The 26,489-nt window shown below is 40.2% G+C and overlaps 1 protein-coding gene across 2 annotated transcripts; it reads left to right on the forward strand.

Annotated features, from left to right (window-relative positions):
* Positions 1 to 1,940: 1,940 nt before the first annotated feature.
* abca3b (ATP-binding cassette, sub-family A (ABC1), member 3b) lies at positions 1,941 to 26,189 on the forward strand. Of its 2 annotated transcripts, XM_027285053.1 has the most exons (31): positions 1,941 to 2,300; positions 3,234 to 3,315; positions 5,946 to 6,192; positions 8,096 to 8,223; positions 9,723 to 9,888; positions 10,652 to 10,911; positions 11,028 to 11,144; positions 11,649 to 11,769; positions 13,485 to 13,658; positions 13,776 to 13,957; positions 15,676 to 15,822; positions 15,962 to 16,091; positions 16,191 to 16,345; positions 16,515 to 16,670; positions 16,742 to 16,952; positions 17,060 to 17,210; positions 17,668 to 17,766; positions 18,462 to 18,660; positions 18,755 to 19,061; positions 19,140 to 19,413; positions 19,730 to 19,934; positions 20,058 to 20,277; positions 20,916 to 21,074; positions 21,611 to 21,783; positions 22,694 to 22,828; positions 22,927 to 23,121; positions 23,224 to 23,411; positions 23,513 to 23,683; positions 23,795 to 23,991; positions 24,321 to 24,394; positions 24,792 to 24,923. In XM_027285053.1, exons 2-31 carry the CDS (start codon positions 3,262 to 3,264, stop codon positions 24,921 to 24,923), a joined length of 5,127 nt encoding a protein of 1,708 aa, XP_027140854.1. In that variant the 5' UTR covers positions 1,941 to 2,300; positions 3,234 to 3,261. The 2 variants fall into 2 exon arrangements, with proteins under 2 accessions (XP_027140854.1, XP_027140855.1); XM_027285054.1 differs by lacking the exon at positions 1,941 to 2,300 and having other exon boundaries at positions 3,262 to 3,315; positions 24,792 to 26,189.
* The last annotated feature ends 300 nt before the right edge of the window (positions 26,190 to 26,489 follow it).

A 26,489-nucleotide genomic window follows, 5' to 3' on the forward strand; every position in this document is an offset into this window, starting at 1 on the left:
ACAGCTGCTTATAAACTCAAGCATGCTCACTAAACTCTTGACTAAAAAACCTTTTCTCTTGTTTTTTTCCTGTAAGTAGAACCAGACTACACTTCTGCTCTGGAAAATAAAGCATTACAGTGTTATTTCCCAACATGACAGTCTAAAAAATGCTGATGTGAAGCCCTCTGCGCTCTGCCAGAGAGTTGAATTCTGGCAAAGGAATACTGGAATCAAAACAATGTGTAAGCATTGTGTAAAACCCTCTGATTTCCAGGAATAAAATAGGCCCACAGTGTCCTCAATGGTAAGTATGGATACAGTATTAGAGGTTCACTGTGTAAGATTCTATTTACAGAATATGTCAGAAATAAAATTAAACATGCACAACTATGTTTTATTTGTGTATAATCCCCTGAAAATAAGAATGGTTATATTGTTACCGTAGAATGAGCATTTTATATCTACAGATGCTGCCGGTCATCTTCCACAGCATCATATTTCTACACTAAGGCAGAATAACCAAACTAAACACTGGCTTTGGACATTTCTGTTTTTTGCACATTTTGTAGACATCATAGTTTCTCCACAGACGGTGAGGCAACTGTGTTGCAATCAGCAACTGCACCACTAGATGCCATCGCGAGTAATACGCGGCCATTCTAGTCAATGTATCAAACCCTAATGTTTCTCAGTGCATCCCAGTGGGAAAAAAATGGATGTCTGCAACAAACTGATATTTGTATGGCTGTAAAGTTACAGCACCTCATTGCTCAATGCAATATTGTTGTGACATCAGATGTCAGCGAAACTGGACTAGACGGATCTTGCAACTGAATACCCCTCCTCTTTGTAGATATAAAAGTCTAATTTTAAGGAAACAAAAACACCATGATTCTTATTTTCATGGGGTTTATACACTAATGAAAACATATTTATGAATAGATAGATAGATAGATAGATAGATAGATAGATAGATAGATAGAGATAAAAACTATATACAATTAAATTAGGCTGTATATACTGAATGAAAATGTTGAAAAAATACAATATTACTTAACATACATTAGTGTATAATCACCTGAAAATAAGAACATTTTTAGGGTCCTCTTCCATGAAGTCCACCATTTTGAAACACCATGTTTTTACAGTAGCCCAGAACGGAGAAACTTAATAAAGGCTTTTCAGAGGGCCTTTCGTGTGTTTTGTCACTGTCATTTCTCTTTTAGACTAGGAAGGCGAGGGTGAGGCGAGGAAACAATGCCACAATTGCACCACCAGATGTAACTAAATCCTACACACTGGTCCTAAGTGTAATTTGTCAACAGTGTGTCTAGTTTTTTATTTTTTTTTATTTTTTACATTCAGTCAGTCTAACCGCCAATACATGTGCATTAGGATAGGATAGGATAGTACTTTATTGATCCCTAAAAGGGAAAGGGAGAGAAAAAAAGTGCAGTTACAGGCAAAAAAAACAATCACAGACACATATGACATCATACATTGGATTGGTATACATGAGGTGTCTTTTTTGTTGAATCACATTTTAGGAGAGAGATGGGGTCAGGGTACAGATACAACTTAGTCCTGTAAAGCTTTTGATGGGATAGTTAGGTCCTAGAGATGTGAGGACAACAGCTGCGCAGAGGGGGGCCCAATTTGATTTTTTTGTGTCATGGGGCCCAAAATTCTAGTGTGTGAGTCTACCTTATGACTTCATTATTATATTATAAGGAGCTAAATATTTATTTTAAGGAATTTGGATGAATTATTTCCTTGCAAATATTGCATGAGTGATGAGTTTTCCCTGATATTTTCAATCATACTTCTCTTCTTCCACTTAACCAAGCACAAGCGTCGGCCATAAATAAAGCGCTGCATTTATTGCTCATTTCTCAGGGAACCTGTCCAGCTGTTGAGGGATCACGTGACTCTGCTCCACTGAGATCACGTGATGTGTTTTGTTGACGGTCGTGTCGCTGCGTTTTTTTTTTTTTTACGCACACGTTGAGTTCACGGGCTTATCGAGCCGCTGGTGCAATGTCATCGCCTCGTTAGAAAGCAGCAAGGCTGGAGAGAGAGGTGTGTGGGGGGGTGACAACCTGGACCGGGCTGCTGCACATCACCGTCCATAGCTACACTTTAATGCTAGCCGGGCCTCGACAGTGTCGGTGAAGGAAAGAAGCCCCGCAGTGATGGTATTGTTGTCGGTTTAATACAGCAGCAGCAAAAAAACAAAAAGCAGGAATTGTTTTCACCTCCACCAGGAAGAGACACCACAGCTCGTGGAGTTCATATGCCGAAACCTGCTTTTATCTGAGGTAATTACACATATTCATGTCACGAACCACCACTGAGTTATGTGTGTAGGTCGTACGGTGTCTTATATGAAATAATGTCCGTGAGTCAGCATGTTGTTATTTGGAAATATACCCAGCTTTTGTTCCCTCAGCTCCCCATCATTAGCATTCAACAGAATCCTTAGAAATTGACGAGCAGGTCGATTGTCCAATCAGGAGAGCCACAGGGCTGCGTTGGACCAATCAGAGAAGAGCAAAGGCATATTTCAGTTTATAAGGAAAAAAAAAAGGGACTCACGTCTCTGTTGATGTCTTGTGTGCGTTTATTGTTTTCTAGACTAATGGAGACATTTAAGTATGTAGCTCATGGTCTTCTGAATTCAATTAGACGTTCAATGGGCCTGATGGATCATGAGAAAGGATGTAGTTACTAAGAGATGAATGGCTCTAGTGTGAAATTCAGACAGTCCCAGCATGAGCAGATGTGTTATATTTATGAACTCGTGTGCTGGGAAATTAGACTCCACACTTGGCAGATTTAGTTGTAGTTATATGAATATATCTCCGGACATAACTGTCAGGATTGTCTGATGGCATGGGAGTTTATTAGATGTTTTACCAGCCTTGCAGTCCTGAGTGTGGATGTCAACAACCTTTTATCATTTGCTCATTTGCCTTTTCCCAACTGACTTCATTTCCAGGCTGATATAAACCCCCTTTTTTTGTTTTATAGTGACAGTCGGCTCTATCTTGTGATCATTTCTCCACTTTGTATACAGCGGATGATGGCAGAATTTCACTTCTCTTTTTGTTATAGAAACTGATATCAGAAACCGCTTACAGCCATCGCTGCCGGTCAGAGCTGTTTTTTGGGCGAAAACACTACGTCTCCATATTTTCAACAAAAGGAGTAGACAGTACAAACTAAAAACGTGTCTCTTTTTCTGTTTCCAGTCACTGTAGAAGGCTGTCTGGATTGAAAATGGCTATCATACGACAATTTGGACTACTGGTGTGGAAAAACTATCTTCAGCAGGTGAGTCGGAGAGAGGTGACCCTACACCTAGTGTGCATGTTTCCTTATTAGGTACTGACATTGTTTGCGAGTTCTGTGACTTGTCAGAAGTAACTGTATTTACAGAGCAGAGGTCTGCGTGACAGCATTTGTTAAGTTATGGGCTTGAGTGGCATCATAAATACACTAAACTGACTAACAATTTCTTTTGTACAAACCTATGATGTAACCCAGCTACTTGGAAACAGGTTGACTCCAGTAAATACAGTCTGCACGCACTGTTGTTGTGTCACTTTCTAGGTCAACATGCTGTTACCTGTCACATGCTTTCCTCGCCTTATTTGGCTGTATTTAGTTGTTTCATTTCGTTATTATTTTCTGTTATTCTTGTGACATAGATCATGAGACAGGGGTCATCTTGGTCAGATTTTCTATTGTGTAACTATGGAATCACACATCTATACACACATCCACCTTTTTATTTGTTAATTCTACTCTTATTGAGTTATTTTATTTGCATTTTTTATCAGTCACAAGAACATAAAACACAGACAATATACAGTACATGTTAAATTTATGTATGTACTGTACGTACAGTACAAATATAGCTTTCCAAATACTGTGCGTACACTTACATAATGTACATACATACTTAAGTAGGAGTATATATACATAAGAATATTTAAAAATCAGTAAAACAAAGAGGAAAGGAATACATCACACTTAGAAGTAAGACAAAAGGGTTCACATGCACACATTTAAATAGATTTTGTTGTATTTCAATTATGTAATGCAATTTTTATTTATGTGTTACTTTTTCAACTGTTGGTAAACACGTTTGACTGGTTACACACAACTTATCACTCCAAGAAATCTCTCTAAGGCAGCAGTTCACTCGAGGCTCACGCTGTTGTCAAGTTCTCTGAAAATCATATCCTCATATTCAGGGTTCTGTTTTCAGTTTACAGAAGATAATAAAGAATTTGTACAGTGCCAGTACATTGCTCTGAATGGCAGCTTGCATAGTTTTCATATCAGTTGATAGTTACACAATTCTGCACTACTCAGAAATGGAGTTGACTATCTGCTATCCAGCGAGCGTGGTGTGAGGTTATTGCTTCAGCACTCTTTTTCTGTTTACTGCTGAGCCAGTTGTGGTTGTCTGGAGACGTCAGAGACTCCATTAGGACCAGGCAGGAAGAAATACTGAGCATTTTGGTGTTGCTTGTTCATCTTGGCTGCAAAAAAACAGACATAGGCTCCATGTTAATCACTTAAACTGTAATAGATTACAGTGTTTTACCTTCTGAGGCAAACTGTGGATGTTGTAATTCAGGCCTGTAAACTTGGCAAAGACCTTGTATTTCTGGACCATCCTGTTTTCGGTTCCCATTGACAACTGGCCACATTTAGAAAACTTAAGGTCACGCTGACGTATTTCCAGCTCGGCTACTGCAGATTTTTAAGCTAATGAGATCTCACTTCTTTGTTAATACATAAAAGACTCTTTAAAAGAATTAATCTCTTATTAGAGATCTATTGAGCTAATCTATTTCCTCAATAAATGCAGTCATACACTAGTAACTAGTGGTTAATGATTTCTCTGTGATGGCTTATGTTTTTACTGGAGTAGGTACTGTCTGGTAGAGCTTGAGACAATTACCCCAGTGTTATTTTGTGCCTCATTCAAGTGTTGTATTGAATTGCCAGTGCACAACTCTTGCCCCACTGCCCTGACTCTCCTGGATACTGAGACTGTAACACACACCACATTTGAGAGTTTTTTTTCTTTTCTTTTTTTAAGGTTAACAGTGTGTTGATTGTTGAATAAAAACAGAGGATATGATCTGTGCTCAACAAACTAGGCATTGTCATGTAATGACTTTAGAGATAATCCAGGTTTAAGAGTTCCGTGTTTTAAATATCAGAACAATACTTTGCAAAAATGCATAAAATAAAGCATAAATCTAACAACAGATATTTCAATTAGGTAATATCCAATCAAAGTACACACTGACTTAGTGGGACGGACACAATTTGGTATTAACAATAAATATTACAGTTTAATATGCAGTTTTACAGCAAACTGTAATTCATAAGACCAGATTTATTTATCCATTAAGAAAGACTTTATAATGATGGACAAATAGGGTAGATGTTTGTACTTTATTATTTTTATTCCTAAAATCTGATATTGACACCACCCTGAGATTAAATGTAGCCAAAACTGTCCAAGTCACTTTGTACTCCAATCACTCAACGGGAGGAGGAGGCGGTCACATAAATTATGCTGTTTTTTCTAGCTGTCTATGAAATCCTCTAGTTTCATTATGAATCATGTGCGAAGAATAAATTGATGCCCAGTCCTCATCTTGACTAAAAATGATTGGTGGCTGGCGTTTTGAAAGCATATCGAAACCTTGAAATTAGGTTGCGTCTGATGAGCTAAATTCATTGTACAGTGCTCACCTGTAGCTGAAATATGGAGGATTTTTCATTTTTCATTGAGTTCCTTAGTCATCAATATCAATGTCAGACATAGCATAGGTAATCTTTCTCCTTTTCTGTCTGTGCTTTTTGCTTATATTCCCCTAAACTAAATTCCTCTCTTCCTATTCCACCAATGACTCGATTATTTTCCTGCCCTTCAGAAACGTCAAATCCTGGTGACTCTGGTGGAGATACTCCTGCCTCTGCTCTTCTCCGGCATCCTCATCGTGCTACGTCAGAAGGTGCCTTTTAAGGACTACCCAAATGCCACGGTCTATGAGAGCTATGCTGTCGACACGTTACCCAACATATTCTTTAAAAGCTTACAACTGGCCTATGTACCCGGTAACTCCAGTGTGGTGCGTCAGGTAGCAGAAGATGTGCGAAGCAGCCTGTCCCTCTCCTCAGGTAGGTAATAGTTGGACAGGAAATGCCTCAGTGTTCAGATAATAAATAATAAAGTAATACATGGCAGTAGTAAAGAGGTTATTGTGAACTGAAATAGAAAAACATGCCAGATATTACTGAAAGGAACTGTCACATCTCACACTGCTAATATATGAAATCAAATATCGATTTGTTGTTTTAGAAATGTGGATTCTATTGCATCCCAAAACCTAATGTTTACATCCCCAATTTGAGCTGTTAGTACCACCATTGTGACAAGTAAAACAAATGCCACAGCCTTGAGACCAATTGTAATTCAGGACAGAGCTGGGAATACTGGTTACTCTAGAAACAGCCCCCAAGAGAGCAAACAGGCCGCACCCTACTCTTGTATCAGATGGGTGTTTAAACTACACACTCTCTTTTTAATTCACACACTCACACACATGCTTGTGTGTGTGTGTGACCTGCTAAACATGCAGACAGTCTGACTGACAGGCTGTTTACATATTTGCTTTTAGGTTGACAGGCAGTCTGCAGGTAGACAGATCTGTGTAGCTGCAGTTTGGCGCTGTATGCTGGCATGTGAGATCCCAGCTCAGCTATTAATGAATAATTTAGCTGGTCTCAGCATTCAGAGGGATGAGGTGGAGGGTAATGATCAAGGCTGCAGACAAACAGAAGACCACCAAAATGTGACCTCAATGCTTAGCCTAAAATAGTAGATTCTGTTGTCGGCATTTAAAAGCCTGGTGATATCTCAAATGTCGTACATATTAAAACAGTGACGAAAAAGGCAACACGTGATGTTTTTGTTGTAAAGACATTTAGTGTTGAAATGGCTTGTATCTGTTTTAAATAATATATTGTGAAATAGTGATTGCGAAACGAGATCATATATATATTTTATTGTGTAATGCTGTCAAAAAGTTGGATTGACCATACATGTAGATCATGTGTGACATGATGTTTTTTGTGCTATTACCATTTGACAAAAAACCTGCAAGGTTGGTGTCATTATGTATTTTTCAACTAAATACATAATGACACCCTCAGCACAGGTCACTAGAGCTCAGTGGGAAAGTCTGAAATTGACAACATTTTGTTTTTTATATATATATATATATATATAACATATAACATAAAATGAATTCATTATCAATTCACTTAAACCTTTTTCTAATTAGTTTAGGTACTCTTTTCATGTACAACTGCACAAGTAACGCCTAGATACAAGAACTCCTGTTTGGGAAATGTAACATTAAACTATTAAGCCTATTTTTGCATCATTCAAGAAAAGCAGCTGAAGTAAAGAGAAATATTTTGAGTGCATATGAATGGGTGTGTTTGGCACCTGGTTGCCCTTGACCTAATTTCCTGTTTGCACTCTGCGTGTCTTCATGTAAATGTTTATTTTATGAGACTGACCCAGATTTAACCCTGGGACTGTGTAATACTGAAATCCTTTGCCAGCCTTGGAATACCTTCATGTATGCTTGATTAGTGGGACACAAAATGTAATTGAGACGTCCAGTCCTGAGGGAAAAAAAAGAAATTTAATTAGAAATTATTAATCGGAAAAGAAAACTGAATCTGTTTTTATCTATTATCGTCCTGCTTTCTGTTTTCAGTCAGCTTCTTTTAGACTGCTTGGGTTTTTGTTATATCTCTTCCTTTTTCGTGAACTAACATCTGTGTCATAGAAAGCATTTATGCTGCTGTATTTGATCTGTTGCATTGAAAGTAGTGGTCCTAAAATTCAGTATGATGACAGTATCTCCGCCAACTTCTTGGCTGTTAGGGAGAGAGACAAGCATCAAGGTCGGCCGTGAGACAGACCTGAAAACAGACATATGTGAGATGACTGCCATACCATGACTAATATAATGTTCTTTGTATCTGTGTGTGTGCATTTCTATGCCAGTGCGTGGCTTTGAGACTGAGGAACACTTTGAGGACTATGTGAGAAATGACCCTCTGTCAGGAAAGCTGCTGGCTGCTGTGGTGTTTGACCACCCCTTCACCCATGACGATGAACCTCTACCCATAAAGGTAAAAGGTAGCATACACACACTGTCACACACAGTAGCAGGTAGATTATTCTTGTACCTGAGCAGTAGGTGCCAATTAAGTGCATTGTTTCGTTAGAATGAGACTTTTATATCTACAGATCTTTTCATGTTTGTTTTTCTTTGCACATTTTGCAGCCCCTGTAGTTTCTCCTTCACATTAGGGACGGGAGGGTGAGAGGAGGGGGTTGCAATCCACAATTACACTGCTAAATGCCATTAAACTCCTTTTAAAAGATAAAACTAAATATGTTACTTACTCAGTGTAAGGAGGAATGGCTGTTTATTTTCAGTATGTGTTACCAGTAATACTGGTTCAGGCACTTGTTCTGCACCCTAAAATCTTGTTTTCTCACTTGTGAATTAGGCTGTGTGTTTTGTTTTTTGTTTTTTCTTTCTTGGCCCGAGAGGAAAGAAATAATAAGCAAGCTCATGTTTTAAGATTTGAACTACAAGATTGTTGTCTGCTCGGATTTAAATGCGAAGTAGAAGAGGTGTAGATAAAGCAAATTCGCAGGTTCATACAGTGTGATCCAACTGGGTGTGATAGAAAAGTCTGACACACTTAATAGGCTTGAAAGTTTCAGACAGCTCTAAGCTCAATGGGAAAGAGAGGAGTACTTTTTCTATGTGCCTGTCTCCTGCGGCCTCTCTCAGATCATTTCATTTCAACTGTATTTTCCTTGGGCAAAGTTCTCCTTGCTGCCAGATACTATAAAACCATATAAATGAATGTGTGAAAGGTTATAAAACGAAGCTTTGTTCCCGTCATTTGCTCTGCTTCCTGTAGATGTGTTCAACGTCTATCATCTGTCATTTTTCTTACATGAATATTGATAATAATATCAATTATTCCATCATTTGTAGTAATACAAAATGGATAATAACAGCTGAAGTCTAATAAATTGGACAAATAATAAGCACATTTGGATTTGTACACAAACAAAATACAAACAAATTATGCATACTGTTCTATTTAATTGTTAGTTTTAATTTTATTTGTTTTATTTTGGTATGAAGGATTCGTAAAGACAATTCAGGCGGGAGTGTCACTGAGAGCAATGTCCTGTTTATCCTGATTACATTCATACTGTTAGACATTCACACCTTTCCTCATCCAGATATATCCTGTCAGTCTGTGCGACATACTTGCATGTTTAAAAATATAACCTGTATAATCAATCTTTTCAGTGTTTCTTTCAGCATATCAACAGGGTGATTCACAAATTAAAATACTCAAGGCTTTTTAAGGTTTAACTGGAAAACAAATTGTTTAACAGAAACAATAGGAGGCCTAAAATATTTCACATAAATAGCGTAAAAACAGATATACATGTAAATATAAATGACTATATTTAATTTGCCAAACATTCAGTGCATAGTATAGGTTTATTTGAGAGCTTATAAATATGCTCTATGTTAAATTTACATCATTCCACGCTTGGCTTTGTCCGAGTCCACTAATTGCTTTTTCTCATACAGGTGAGCTACCACCTACGTTTCACCTTCACCCCACGCAGCGCCCCGATGACGGAGAAGTCTGAGCTGAGCCCGAACAGTGACCTGGACTGGCATACGTTGAGCCTCTTTCCCCTCTTTCAGCTGCCAGGGCCGAGGGAGCAGTACGATAAAGAGGGCGGCACACCTGGTGAGAAGCCATGTCCCTTTGCCTTCTATCACTTTTACTGTCTTGAAAGCCAAAACATTCTGTCTGCTCTCATCCAAATATAAAAGTTAAATATTCTCAAACTGCAAGAGCATATTTGTTGGTGGAGTTATTCAGATTAGTATTAGTTCTTTTTTTCTTTTTCTTTTTTAAAGGCCACAGACAGATTATGATTTATATATTATGATTTTTTTCCCACAATCTCCTGAGCCAGAGCCCTCTCGTCGGGCTGTGTTTCCATGGCAACCGTGGCCCTACACATCTTTGGCGTGATCAGCATAATCTTATTTTGGCACTGCGAGGGTGCGCAGGGTACACATTTGTCACCTCTGGTTGCTTGATTTGTCAAATAATGCGATGATGACGAATCGGGGATTAAATAAGACGCTGTTGTGCCGTCTCACAGCTGGCCCAACTATAATGAGGTTCCAAAGTTGAGTGCAACTAAATGGGATGAAGAGGAAGAGGCACACTCCAAAAAAAATGAAGTCATCCTCACAGCACAATGGAAATGACAAACTTTTAAAGTCACATGAATATGGATTTCTATCCTCCACATGAATAATAACTCATGACTGCAGCTCCACTTTGGTTCCTCAAGGCCTTTTACCCATTCTAATGCCAACTTTAGAAGTGAAGATGGGTCACTGTAAGTGCACCCAGGTTTATTTTGATATAATAGTGGTATTATAGTATAGTAGTACACATATTTCCTTCACTGTAAATGTCTCCCTTCTCTTTTAAGGTTATTACCGTGAGGGGTTCCTGGCGGTACAGCACGCAGTGGACCGAGCCATCATGCGCTCCTACAACAGAACAGCTGCTTCCTCTCTGCTGCAAAAGATCAGAGTGGTCCTGTCACGGTTTCCTTATCCTGCTTTTATATATGACGTCTTTATCTTGGCCATTCAGAACCAACTACCCTTACTACTGGTGCTCAGCTTTACCTACACCTCCCTCAACATAGTACGAGCAGTGGTGCAGGAGAAGGAAAGGAAGCTCAAGGTGTGTTTGTGTGTCTCTACATGGGCTGTTAAAAAAAAAAAAAAACCCCACAACAAACAAATAAAAAAGACAACTACCTGATCTATAATCTCCTCCTTTTTCCTTTTGTATTTCAGGAGTACATGAGGATGATGGGTCTCAGCAACTGGCTCCACTGGAGCGCCTGGTTTCTCATGTTCTTCCTCTTCCTCTCCGTTTCAGTATTTTTTGTCACTCTCCTGCTCTGTATCCAGGTGAGTTTGTGTAATTTAAGATGCATTCCTGCACGTAATGCCTTCACCACATATTTAAGCAATTTCTTAGATAAGGAAAAAGTAATACAATATCAATACCTGCAGTGGTGGAATGTAACTAATATTTGAAGTCCTTTCTCTTAATGCCATATTGCCAAATATTGTACTTTTTACTTCACTACATTTATCTGCTACTACTTTAGCTATGACTACTTGAATGCAAAACATATTAAAAGCTTATAAAATGTAAGTACACAGGTTGTAAAATGTGTGCACTGGCCGAATAGGCAGTGAATGTTGAAACTTTGAGTGAGTAATGCTAAAATTAGTACTCTATTTTAATAATTGTGTATCTTTTTAAAAAACAAAACAAACATCTCATGGTTCCTTAATAGTTACTGAGTCATACTTGCCTCATTTAAGTGCAGGAGTTCATCTTTGGCCTAGAGACTATAAATGTTTCTCAGTACACCATAACTGAGCACTGGAATTGTGTTTTTTTAGGTGAGCCCTTACGGAGCAGTGCTGTCCTACAGTGACCCCACGCTGGTCTTCGTCTTCCTGCTCGTCTTCACCGTGGCCACCATCAACTTCAGCTTCATGATCAGTACCTTCTTCTCACGAGGTGTGTGTTTCTGTGTCTCTCTCTGTGATAATTACGTTTCGCCGGGTAGGTGGGCGTGGTCAGATGCCCTTTGCGCGACTGTATTTGTTGGCTGTATTGTGTGTATTTGTTATTGTGTATTTGCTCACATGTAGGTCAAACTGCGTGCTGTTTGTTTTTGCTGGCATCTGGTCCAAAGTATAAAAGCACCAATAAAAGACACATCAGCTATGAAAACATGTTCGAACAAGAAGAGTCTTGCTGTTATATTGATCATATATTGACGGTCAGTACAACTATTGACCAGTTGTACTGAGCAACTGTCAGTGTAAATCTAGTAAATTTATCTTAGTTGCTGTAGTTTGTACTCTGTAGTTTGGAGCTCTTTCTGTCTTTAGCCACATGAAATTGAAGCACCGTGTCCAGCATAGATGCGGTTTGAATGGTTTTCTTTATCGTCTCTCATCTCCCATTTCTCATGTTCCTCTTCTCTTTCCCTCTTTGCTCTCTTACTCATTCAGAGCTTTTCATTCAGACCGACATCCGTCTCCTTTCAGCTTTCCTCAACAAAGCAGCTCGGGTTGCAAGTGCTCATCAGGCTCGGTTTTATGCAGCCTTTTGCAAATCTCATACGAACTTACTTAGTTATTTCCCAGCCATGCTATAGTTCATGTATGCTTATTTCAACTGAAGTCATGAGAAATTTTATTTAGCTAAAGTCTAAGCATTTTGTCTACAGGGGCTGAGTTGAAGAAAATACTTTAAAGCCTCTTTTTCATATTGAATTTCTCCACCCATTAATCGTCTTATCTGTGTAATGTATTCTGTCACCTGCCCAGGTAGTTTGTCTGTTTTGCTTTGACATAATGAAGCAATATACTATAGGTGTCGTCTGTCATGCTCTTCCTTTTCTCTTCCTGCTTTCCCTCTTCCCTCAGCCTGGCTCGTCTTTGGATGCATGAATCATTGTCCAAACTTGAATGTTTGACAGTCTGTCTAAAGTCATTAAAATTGCATCAATTGCTGAATCACCATGTTGTTTTCCCTGAGACACTGTGCATACATTTAAACTTGCTAAAACACAAAAAATCATAATATGATGAACCACAAAAAAGATTTTCCGAGAAGTGATGATTTGTAGACAGGAGAGGAAAGAGACAGCGATGAGGGGCTTTTACAGAAAATCGAAAACAGGATCCTTCAGTGCCCTCCTCGGACATTTTTCTATCTTGGCTGTCTTTGTGTGAGCAGCTGTCTGGATACTTCTCTCAGCCCACTGATGTACTTTTTAGGAATAGATAATGGCTCTTAATCAATGCATGCTCCACACAAATGTCACATTGTCTGCCACAAGTGCTCTTGTGAGAGGTCTCGTCAGTCTGCCCAGAAATATCCTGAAAGTCTTTCATTCACTTCATCTGCTGTATTCATCTGCTTTGTACTGCTTAATGCTTCATCTGAACACTACTCAGACCTTCTCTATCAGCCACGGAAATGTTTTTCACATAAAAAATTGTTTGCTTCACATAGTAATTTTCCTGTAGTTTGCATAGGTCTACAAATACATGCGTGTTTGCTCATCTAATAGCGTTCTTTTGTAAACATGACAACAAACAGAGTGACGAGAACTGTGATGATACTGTTAAATTCACAGTTTGTCTTTTGTTGAACCTGCTTGAGTTTTGCCGTTGTTCAGCCTCCCCTCAACCTCTCATTCTTTATTTTCCGCCTAACAGCAAATGTGGCAGCAGCTGCGGGTGGCTTCATCTATTTCCTGAGCTACTTGCCGTATTTGTTTCTGTGGCCACGCTACGACTTACTGAGCCATGCCCAGAAGGTGTCAGCCTGCCTCATCTCCAATGTGGCCATGGCCATGGGATCTCAGCTCATAGGAATGTTTGAAGGCAAAGGTGAGAGTTGAGGTTATGATCAAAATCAATGTTTGTCCTAAAATGTGGAACTTTCTGACTTTATTAGAAAGTCATGGTCAGCACATGTGTAATATGTGTTAAATGTTTATTTGGTAGGTACGGGAATCCAGTGGGCAAACCTGTTTGACTCTGTGACAGTGGATGATGACTTCTCCATGGCCCAGGTGTTGGGCTTGCTGCTTTTTGACTCTGTGCTCTATGGGCTGGTGGCCTGGTACATGGAGGCAGTTTTTCCTGGAGAATACGGAGTGCCTCTACCATCTTACTTCTTTATACTGGTAAGCTTCAAAGCTACGTTCACACACACATTCACTGGGAATGAAGCCAAATTATAAGTATAAGTATGAACATTCAAAAACACAACAAATGTTTCGGATAATTGTGGTTATTTGATAATTTTGTCCCTCCTCACAGCAGTGTCAGTTAGTAATGTGAAAGTCATAAGAAGTCAACAAAATTCAGCCTAATCATCAGGGTGGTTTATTTTAAAAAGTTTATTTTCAGCCACATTTGTTGATTATTTAATATTCTTTTAATATACAGTACCTGTTTAACTTGTGAGGTTGGATATTCTGTATAAACAAGGAATATACTCACATAAATATCTTCAAACATCTTGTAAACATCTTAAATATCATCGTCAGGGATTGGTCTAGAAACTCGATGACAACAGTTTTCACTGATATGTCTATTTATTTTTAAAAATGTTGTAATCAAATGGTGAATTTGGTGTTTATTATTCCAATCTAAAAAAAATCTTTCACTGAGCGTTTTGTACAAATATTTGTGCAACTATTCATAGTCTGGTAGAATTTTTAATTGTTAATAGATCTGAATAGGGAGGAAGAAAATATGTCAGAGCATGGGGCTGCCACAAAGTCAGGCGCCCTCAGCGGTATGGGCTTCGGTGCCTTGCTAAAGGGCACTTCTGCAGTGTCTAATACCAGTACTACTACTGATCCGTACTCTGTAAGCCAAGTTCCCACAGACTTAGCTACTGCCGCCCCCATAAGGATACAGATACAGACACATTAACACATACTGGCTCATTAATCTAAATAAGGGATATGATACTTAATTCTGCTAGTGCAGTAAAAAGGACATGACCCCTCATCAGCTTCCCACCTGGCGACACCGCTGATTGTGTTCCCAGGTGGGAAGCCAGAACTATCACTAACAAGAAGTGAACCCTGGGTCTGACGTGGCTTTTACATTGTGCTTCACATTATCCCGTGAACTAATGTTGTAAGACGTTGTTGTTCAGCTCTTATAACACAATCAGGAAGTAACAAGGTCGAGGTCTTTTGCAAGAGAAAAAATTGCCCTAAATTAAAGAAACTAGTTTGATAGAGGGGATTGCAAACGTGAGGTCACAACATGTCAGCCAGAGGAAGTCTTTGGGTTCAGCTAGCCAGAATAACAGGAAGCGTCTGAGTCTGTGCAGCCAACACAAATAAGGTTTATCTTTCTAACAACTATGGACCATCACGAAATGGCGTGCCTTTACACACACACAAAAATAAACCCATGCTAACCCATTTCCCAGTAGTCAGGAATTCAAGAGACTGCCAGCAGGGTGTGGATTAGATGTTGACGCACTTCATGTCCATTGTGTGTATGAGATGCTGTTTCCACATTGTAAAAAGTCAATGTTTGACTCTGGTCCTTAGGAAGTTCACCAGAGGGAGGCTTGGTCAGGAAACAATCCCCTCTAATGTTGAGTGTACGTGAACAATGTTAATGTCAGCCCACTCTCTCTTTCTTATGTTTTTATGAATGGTCCTGGTTCTCTGCCTCCCTTGTTGCATCCTGTAATTACCTTGCTTCAATGAATAAAAGATAAACACTGGGCGCAATATACAATCTCATTTTTAACTTTTATCTTGTGGAAATATGTTGTAAATGAATAATTGAATTGTAAAGTATTCTTTCATACAGCTTTTTGACTAGGGCCAGTTTCACCCCACCCCAATTCTTACTTTCTCTCACTCTGCAGCCTTCATATTGGTGCAGCAGTCCTCGCATGGCCTTGGTGAATGAGAAGGAGGAAGAGGAAGATGCAGAAAAGGCTCTGAAAGGTGAATTTATAGAGGAGGAACCAGCTGGACTAGTCTCCGGGATCAAGATTAAACACCTGGCTAAGGTAAACAGTAGAACAGACGCTATGACACAGAGAGCAAACATGTCCATGTGCTGTAAAGTTTGAAGTGTAGAAAGTAATTAATGTAAGAGTGAGACTATGGTTAATGCATCTAAATATTTTCGATTCATCCATTTGACAGGAATTCAGACTGGGCAACAAGACACGTCAGGCTGTGCGGGATCTTACGCTGAACATGTTTGAGGGACAGATCACTGTCCTTCTAGGTCATAACGGTGCTGGGAAGACTACGACACTGTCCATGCTGACAGGTGACTGGCTTCGAACGCACTTGCACACACACAAGCAACCAGTGTACACAATCAAAACATGGCAGCAACCTAAATAATGTTCATTCATTGTGCTTGCAGGGCTGTTTCCTCCCACCAGTGGCAGGGCTTATATTAACGGTTACGACATCTGCCAGGACATGGCTCTGATCCGGCGCAGTCTGGGACTCTGTCCCCAGCATGACGTTCTGTTTGATAACCTTACTGTCAGAGAACACCTGCTTTTCTACGCGCAGGTACTGACAATCATGCTCTTTTGTACAGAAACACATACTCTGTGTACATCGTTCTCTGCTTACCTTCTGTCAGGCCTGCTTGCAGTAGCTCTGTTCATGTCACTGTGACATGCTGGGGATTTGAATGAAAGTATTTGGTTTATTTGGTGTGTTTTTTTTCCATATTCAGCTAAAAGGCTTCTCCAAAGACAAGATTCCAGACGAGGTAGATCGGATCATTCGTATTCTGAACCTTGAGGACAAGCGACAGGCTCGCTCCAAGACACTTTCTGGTGGCATGAAGAGAAAACTCTCTATTGGCATTGCCCTCATCGGAGACTCCAAGGTAAAGAATTTCACAATTTTGTGCCATCCATCGATTATATTATCTCTTCCCTAACTTTTATCTCTCTTCAGGTGGTGATGTTAGACGAGCCCACGTCAGGTATGGACCCATCAGCTAGACGCGCGACCTGGGATCTTCTGCAAGGGGAGAAGCGCGGTCGCACCATCCTGCTCACCACACACTTCATGGATGAGGCCGACCTGCTCGGCGACCGCATCGCCATCATGGCAGGAGGAGAGCTGCAGTGCTGCGGGTCGCCACTCTTCCTTAAGAACAAATATGGTACGTGAAGAGTGGAGTGAACATTAGGTGCAGCAGCAGGCTCAAAAAGGTAGCAAGATATCGATTGAGTAGTATGTATAAGCCTGTTCCTTTCCTCTGCCCATCAGGTGCTGGCTACCACATGGTGATAGTAAAGGATGCTCTTTGTAATGTGTCCGAGATCACCCGCCTTGTCCACATGTATGTTCCAAATGCCACAATGGAGAGCAGCGCTGGGGCCGAGCTTTCTTACATCTTGCCCAAAGAAAGCACCAGCAGGTGAGGCATTCAAGTCTTTGTTCACATGTAGAATAGAGTAGAAAGTATTAAGGGGAGAACAGCCATTGACCAGAAATGACACCTGCTGAGCCGCAGTGTCTAAATGGTAACTGCTGTGTAAGGGGGCAACATACTAGAGAAGTGCAGTAGTCTGGTCTAGTATGGCTCTTTCTCTCTGTGCATGAACTTATTTTAATTAATAAACAAAAAATGTATAGTCACCTCTCCTTACCTTGTTTTCTGCTCTTTTTATATTGAAAAAATCACACACTAAGTTGACTTTGACTCCACAGTGGCACTTACTACTGTTCTGTGATTAGATTTAAGGCAGAACTAAACCTACAAGAGATTTTATTTGTGATACAGAGTAAAAAATTTGGAGCTCACATTGTAATACTGAGGGGTAGCACCTGTTCTACTGTGACACTGTGTATAATCTGTTTCCCTGATCTGTCAGGTTTGAGCTGCTGTTTGCTGAGCTGGAGATGAACAGAGAGGAGTTGGGGATCGCCAGCTACGGAGCTTCAGTAACCACTATGGAAGAGGTTTTCCTCAGGTAGGTGAAATGTGACAGGCGTGGATGTGATTTCTAATTTTATAATAGTTTTTTTCCTAATAGGAGGAAGATTAAGTTTCATGCCAGTGTCCTGATTAAAAAAAATAATTGCAATGTACAACAAATTTCCATTGGGTTCCATATATTATTTGAATTGAAAAAATTGCAGACCGCTAACACTGCATGCTGCTTCTACTAGCAGCGTATGACTTTCTAATTGGCGCTGGCAAAGATTTTTTGTCTCACAGGCCTCATTATTTACAAGTGAGACTGGAGGTTCATCAATGGGTTCTGGCCATAAACACTATACAGCAAACATCAAACACGACACCAAGAAAAGCTGCTGTTTGAACATTTGGTCATCTAGCTCCCTTCTGGCGTTCAGTATTTTGCAGCCAAATCAGACAGCTAGATAGTAACACTGCTACCATTATTAAATTCTTGATTCTACTCCAATCATTGATATCTGATTAAATCGTGCATGTTTTCCAGAGGTCTAAGTCATCTGATGAACAAACATTTTAAACTAGATGGTGTATTTGTCACAGTGTAGCACATTTATTGTCATTGATCTCAGATATACATACTGATCTCATACAAATCTTATTTTCTCAGTTTGTTTTTCAACTACAAGATGTCCATTAAGCTGTTCCCATTAGGTTGGTAGATAACCACCGATTCATTTGTGTGTTCAGAGTTGGAAAGTTGGTGGATTCTAGTTTGGACATCCAGGCAATCCAGCTGCCAGCCCTGCAGTACCAACACGAGAGACGCTCCCATGACTGGACCACAGATGATGCCAGCAGCATCAGCGGCATGACTGATGTCACCGATTTCACAGACAGTGGCACCCTCATCTCAGAGGACTGCTCCAACATCAAGCTTAACACCGGGGTGAGATGAGAGGAAGTACACTGAGGCTTGTCTTGTTTTTTTTTGCATATCATTCATGCTGCTCTAATTTCACTTCCCTTTCCTCTTCCATCAGGTCAGACTACACCTCCAGCAGTTCTATGCTATGTTCCTAAAGAGGGCGCTGTATAGTTGGAGAAACTGGAAGGTGATGGTGGCACAGTTCTTGGTCCCTTTGGTATTCACAGTCGTGGCCTTAGTTGTGGCACGCACTTTTCCTAACCACCAAGACGCTCCCCAGTTGAAGCTGGCACTCAGCCGTTATGGTTCCACCAGGGTCCCTGTAGCTCTGCAGTCTTTCCCAGGTCCCCTGGCCTCTGCCTGGGCAAATACATACAGCTCACAGCTCTCTGCTCAGCTTGGCCAGCTCATCAACATCACGGGTAAGCCAAGTGGAAGAAACAGGGACTTTGCTTGAGTCCTTGTTTAGTTATTCGCTGACCAAATGTCTCTATTTTCAGATTTCACCAATTACATCCTGACCAAGGCAGAGGAAGAGGGCGGCAGCTTTAATGAGCGCTGCGTGGTGGGTGCTGCTTTCCGTGGCAGCAGCAGCCACTATGCAGAAGCGACAGCCTACTTCAACAATGAGGGCTACCATACACCTGCCACAGCCCTCATGATGGTGGACAATGCTCTCTTCAAACTTCTAGCAGGCCCCAATGCTTCCATCCAGACGGGCAATTACCCCATGCCACGCAACCTGTCTGAGATCGCCAGGAGCCAGCTGACCGAGTGAGTGGAGGGAAGGTTGTAAAGTATTTGGTTGATATCAAGAGCTTATCACTTGGTAAAGTAAGTGGATAACAGAAGAAGGATGAGGGGAGAGCAGGAACGAAAGAACACAAACAACACACTTGATATGATGTTAAAATATATTATATAAAGGTTAGATTCCCTATATTAGTATTCTGGTTCCCTTGTATGTCTCTCAGAGGTTCAGGTATGAATTAAAAATTAAAAATTCCTGGGGGTAAAATAAATTACCACCAATTTCTCCAGTCATCAAGCCCTGCTCTTTTTTTTCTCCCCCACCTGTCTTGATTTGTAGGGGAAAGACAGGGTTTGCCATCGCCATCAACCTGATGTACGGTATGGCCTCCCTGTCCAGCACCTTTGCCCTGCTGCTCGTAACAGAGTCCTCAATCAAGTCTAAGCATGTGCAGCAGGTCAGCGGTGTCTACCTGTCAAACTTCTGGTTTTCTGCTCTTCTGTGGGACCTGGTCAACTTCCTGCTGCCCTGTCTCCTCATGCTGGTCAGTATGGGATGAAGATACTGAGTAGTTAGTGTAAACAGATCATCCAGTTTGTTCATGCAGAGAATACAGTATGCCAAAAATTGACGTGTATGTTTCATCGAAGCTGTTTTATGCTCTTAGGTGGTATTTCAGGCATTCGGAGTCAAGGCCTTCGTAGACGACAACCACCTGGTAGATGTGTTGTTGTTATTGCTGCTGTATGGCTGGGCTGTTGTGCCTCTTATGTATCTGCTCAGCTTCCTCTTCTCCTCTGCTGCTACCGCCTACACGCGCCTCACCATCTTCAACATGATCTCTGGCACGGCCACCTTTCTGGCTGTCACCATCATGACCATCCCAGGTGAAAGATTTTTAAAGACCGCTCCAACTTTTCAGACAGCTATTTTTGAAGATAAGGAACACTATCAGACTAGACTTTTTACTTCATAAGTTAGTAAACCATGATACTTGAAGCTATTTTTAAAATGAAGTAAAATATGAAACATTTTTACCCCACTTATGAAATTTGTCCTGTGAATGACACACTGTAAATGGACTTGAAGTAACAAGCTGGCCTAGTGACAATGGCAACAGACAGCCTTTAGGCATTGGTGCTCTAATGTTGAAATACACAAATTACTTCAATATAATAAGCCCCCCCCCCTTCTTTTTTTTTTTTTTAATAATCCTAATTTTGTACTTGGGCCAATATGCTGTGAGTTAATTTCAAGGGCTAAAAGTGCTTGTGTTTGGCTGAACCCATGATTGCAGTGTGAGGATGGCACAAAAGGAAAAAGCACTTGCCCACCCATTCACAGATTTGGGTTCAATTCCCAGCATCAGTGCTTCTTGCGTGGCTGAGTCTATCATAGAGTACAACATGCAGTATTTGTGGATGGAAAGCCAGTAAGGGATCATTTTCTAGTCCTCTTGGCTTGTTGTAAATAAATCTTTCCTTATCATTCCTATTAATGGCCTTCTTACTAATTCTTTCTCCAGAGTTGAAACTGCAGTCCCTATCACACTTACTGGATAAAGTGTTCCTGATCTTCCCAAACTACTGCCTTGGCATGTCCTTCAGTCAGTTCTACCAGAATTATGAATTCAACTCATTTTGCCCATCCAGTGTAATCAGCGAAGCAATATGCCAACATTTAAGTAAGTACTGCCTCAATGTGTCCTCAGAGAAAAGGTCATTGCTTTTTCTCTAGACATGCTACAGTGTATGCTTTTAGTTATAAGACCCACAAGATTGATAGTGATGGATATGTGATTAAATGATGATTAAAATGATGTGTATGGTGCTGTAGGTGCTGATCTATAAATATAGTGGCAATGATTAAATGAATAATGATTTATCCTAAAAAACAAAAAAGGATCATTGCTTTTACCAGAGTTTTCAACAAACTTTATTTCCATTTGATTTTTATGTCCCCACACACTCAGATGTTTACAGCAAACAAGGTTCTCTGTGAAAAGGACAGAACTACAGACTGCTTAAGCTGAAAATTGACTTTGTATAATCAAGTTTTAAACCAGTTTGATGTATTATTGATTTTTTTTCAATCCAATTTTCCACTGTTTTAATTACCAAAATGAACACTAATGAAATAATCAGCTTTCTTGTGTAAAACCTTCATATACAGTATATGCCCTTATTTTACATGACATAACTCATGTTTTTCTGCTTCTAGACATCACTTACCAGACAAACTACTTCTCCATGTCGGAGCCTGGTGTGGGACGCTTCCTTGTGGCCTTCTCAGTGCAGGGTTTAGTCTTTATTATTCTTCTGTTTGTCATCGAGCTGCAGTGTGTCCGCACTCTCCGCCGATTCCTCACCTCCCTGGGTAGAAGACGCAAACAGGTAGGTGAATTTCTGGAGCGGTGGACAAGGGAATGTTTTTTTTTTGTGTGTGTTTCTTTTATTCATCAGTAATGTCCCTGCACTGTGAATAAGGTCACTCTTGAAAACTATTTTAAGTGCGGTTAAATATATCCAGACTGAAAGCCTAAGAAACGAGAAGTCTCTAAAGACAACTTGAGTAATGGTTGTAGCTCCACAAAGTGAATTGCCTCTGACCATCGGAGATGTGGTTAAATCTACAGGGAATAGGCAAAATGGTGTCAACGCTTCATAAAAAGCAAGCTTTAAGCTACTGGGTTGGTTCATATTAAGTTGAACGCCATTTGTCACTCATTAAAAGACACTTTGATTTGTGAATGTTATGGGAATTTTAAAGAAAAATCCTTAAATAAGGAGGACCGGATTCAAAGTATCAAAGTTTAAGTTGAATTTATTGTTCTTTAGTGTTCCTGTTGTCTGATTTATTATATCAAGGGGAGCAGTCTTGTAATTGAATGAATTTATTATTGATAAATCAAGTTAATTATTTTTTCCAAAATGGATACAGAGCATTTCATATATCTCTTCTTACATAACGAAACTAGAGTCCCAGGCGCACTTTTACCTGGGGCTCTTCACACCTCTAAGATCTATCACCAACTCTGCCCTCATCAGCATGTAGACTTTACTAAAGGGATTTAAGCCTTACATACTGTACGTCATCTGAAAGACTGAAAATCCTTCACTTTACTTTTTGGCTAGAAAAGCACGCAGAGCTGAAATGATTAGTTGATCAATGGATTAGTTGATAGACAGCAACGATTTTAATAATCAGACAATGTTTTTGGGATCGACCCCATGTCAAAGCTTTTCTTGACACTCTTTTGTGGTTGATGACTGATATGTCTGTGTGTGTCTTTGTGTGTGTTAGTTGCCTCTAATAGAGGATGCAGCCCTGCAGCCAGAGGACAGGGATGTGGCTGAAGAGAGGAAGAGAGTCCTGGAGTGCCAGCCAATAGTAGAGTCTATGGTTGGTAGCCCTCTCATACTGCAGGAGCTCAGCAAGGTATGAAGCACAAGAGTTTTTTTGTTGTTGTTTTTTTCTTGTACGCATGGATCTGAATGATTTTTGTTCAGACTCGACTTGTTATCTCTCGCTTTCAGGTGTACAGCAGCGGGCAGAATCTTTTGGCTGTGGACAGGCTGTCTCTAGCAGTAGGGAAAGGAGAGTGTTTCGGCCTCCTGGGCTTCAATGGAGCAGGCAAGACCACAACCTTTAAGATGCTGACAGGTGATGAGAGTGTTACATCCGGGGATGCCTATATTGATGGATACAGCATCTTGAGGGACATTAAAAAGGTGAGAGCAGAGGGACATGGAAGGAAAGGACATTGAATGATGTAGTTGCACTGCTTTCAAAAGACCAAGATTTCACAGAGAACATTTATCTCTCGATTGCAGGTGCAGCAGCGCATTGGTTACTGCCCTCAGTTTGATGCCATATTGGACCACATGACAGGAAGAGAAACTCTGAGTATGTATGCCAGGCTCAGAGGAATACCAGAGAAGTATGTGTCTGGCTGCGTGGAGAATGTCCTGAGGTCGCTGCTGCTGGAGCCTCATGCCGATAAACTGATCCGCAGCTACAGGTAGGTCGGTGTAGAGAAAGAAATCCGATCAGGTTGTTCAATTTAGCCTGAATGATTGTTGAGCATGTGTGTAAATAATATGTCGCCATCAACATATGTAGCGGTGGTAACAAGCGGAAGCTGAGTGCGGGCATGGCTCTGATTGGTGGGCCTCCAGTTATCTTCCTGGATGAGCCTTCAACTGGGATGGACCCCGTGGCCAGGAGGCTGCTGTGGGATGCTGTAACACGCACACGGGAGTCTGGAAAGGCCATAATCATCACCTCTCATAGGTGAGATTTATAGTCAGTAAATCATAACACTGCTATGTGTGGCACAGCTGTAAGAAAAGTAAGACTTCTTCTTGTATGGTAGTTTTTCTCATTGATATGTTCCTTCCACAGTATGGAGGAGTGTGAGGCCCTGTGTACCAGGCTGGCAGTGATGGTTAATGGTCAGTTCAAGTGCCTCGGGAGTCCCCAACATCTGAAGAGCAAGTTTGGCAGTGGCTACACCCTGCTGGCTAAAGTTCACATAGAGGCTGAGCTGGAAGACAGCGACCTGCAGCTATTTAAAGACTTTATCGAAAGTACCTTCCCAGGTCAGAGGCACACAGTATAACATTTACGATGCTAACTATAAAGATTACTAAAGTTATAAAAGATTGAATTCACCTCAAGTAAATAAAAAGTGTTTTTTTTATATAAAGTAACTATTGAATTAGGACCATAACTGTAAATGTGTGTTAGGTCGCAGAATTAAAAACAAACAAAAACAAAATGTGCTATTGTAGCTGCACTTGGACACATTTTTTTCTCTTAGTTTCATGGTTCTTTGTACTCTCCATTGAAACAGTTGATGGTGTTTTGCTGTTGACGTCATCTGAAACAATTCAAATCTAACCTAAATGTAACCGTTCTCCCACCGCAGGAAGTCAACTAAAGGATGAGCACCAGGGAATGGTCCACTATCATTTGACTGACAAAACACTTACCTGGGCTCAGGTAACTGATTTCATGCATCTCTACTTTTGTGCTGTGTTAAAGCCTCCTCTAGTGGATAAAAATGGTACACAGTAACGCTCAAATAACTGAGCTTCAATTTTATAGCTTGAAGATTTTTTTATTTTTAAAGTTAGAATGTGCTTTCTAGTCAAGTTTCCACCTAAACATCTCAATGAGGTGTAATCAGGATTTATAAAGCAATCATAGATGTTTGTACAGTTTAACTGACTTTGTTTGCGTGTAATAAAGAGCAGAACTAAATGATAATTCCTATTTTTTCAGTCTTCAAAAGATGCAGATTGTAGCGTTAAACTGTGATCTTGGCACAAAACCTTGGAGATACATTCATGTCACACTTACTTTGTTTTCTCTATCCCTGTTCTCTACTTCCATCTAGGTGTTTGGCACTTTGGAGGCAGCCAAAGAGAAATACCGCATTGGAGACTACTGTGTGAGCCAGATATCACTGGAGCAGGTGTTCCTCAGCTTTGCTCAGTTCCAGCACTGCACAGAGAGTGGGAGGAAGTAGGTGGAGCGAGGAGTCCGTCCATCCATTGTCCATTTTTACAGTGTGTGCATGTATGTATGTGTTTGTGTGTGTGTGTGTGTGTGTGTGTGTGTGTGAGTGATAGACCTGCGTACATGGACTTGCCTCGGTTACACAGGTGTGTACACAGGCTGGATAGGAACGTGGTTTATCTCCAGCTCCGTTTTTACCTTAAACACCAACACAGGCACACAGAAACACGCACACACACAAACACACACTGGGCCAGTCACCAAACATCCAACTTCAGCATTTCTACTACTGTATCATGTTGGTGTGTCTTTGTTGGGTCATTCATGCCGCTGTTATTGTTGTTGTTGTGTGACGAGAAAATAGGAGAGTTGGAATTATGACATGGGAATGTTGATTATACCAAGTAATGAGTACTGCACCTTGTTTAAGTGAGGTCAAAGACAATGATACCACTCATTAGATACTACCACTACTCTGAATTATGTGTGACAAGGTTTATTTATGTGTGTGCACTTATGTGTGCACAGGTTGTCTTTTTGTTATTTATAATTTTATTTTATTACTTGATTATGTTTCCAAGAATTTGTGCTTTTTTTTTGTTGTTGTTGTGATCAGCGAATGAACCACTCCATTTGAATTTATGAAATCATTGCACACCTTTTGCGCCTTATCTTATTAATGAGGGTTCTTGTTTCTTTATATTGTTCTATACAAAAATGCCTGGTTATCCTTAAGAGCCTCTTAATGTTGTTGCCAGATGTAAATAATGTGACATGTTCATGGTACTAAAAACCACTTACTCATTCAGGGCAGAGCAGAAATTAACTTTATATTTACTATTTCAACACTGACATTAATGAATGCATGCATAGAATACAATTCACAGAGTGCATGATACTGAGAGAGGCAAGAGTTGCTAACAATTACAATAAGACTGTCCTTATTGAGGATTGATCCTCGGAGAACATTTAGTATGCCTCCATTGTTCGGGTCTTGTGGACCAATGGTTCTGTTTTTGCTGCCAAACAAGTTACAGCAACAGTGTGTTACCATGTGGATATCCAGCCAATTATAGTTTAAATGGAAGCTAGATAGAAATCATGATTTCATTGTGTGACGCAGTAAAATGGAAGTTGTTTCAGACTGCATGTGATTAATTTGGTCCTAGAACAGCAAGACTGCAATGAGCTCTGAGGTGTTTTTGTACATTTTCTTTCCCTTTTTTGTCCTTTTGAAAATCTGCATTTCACACGGTACACCTTTATGTGTGAATGTGTATAAATAAGTGTGAGAGGGTGCTCACTATCCTAAAACCATGATCTATCCTATATATATTATACTATATTCTTATACATAATATATATATATATAATATATATATATATATATAGTCCTTAAATATTAAACCCAGGAGATTTTTATTGTGCAGTGGACAAACGTTACTGCTACGTCATCTATAATGTAGAGCTGCTCCTTCAGGAAACACCAGGAAATGCAATAAAAAGGCCCAGGAATGGTATGCATAGTGAAACGTAACTTAAGTCCTTTCACCAATAGAAGCCTTGTTCTGAGGTT

This window comes from Larimichthys crocea, chromosome XII (assembly GCF_000972845.2).
Source record: "Larimichthys crocea isolate SSNF chromosome XII, L_crocea_2.0, whole genome shotgun sequence".
NCBI lineage: Eukaryota > Metazoa > Chordata > Actinopteri > Sciaenidae > Larimichthys > Larimichthys crocea.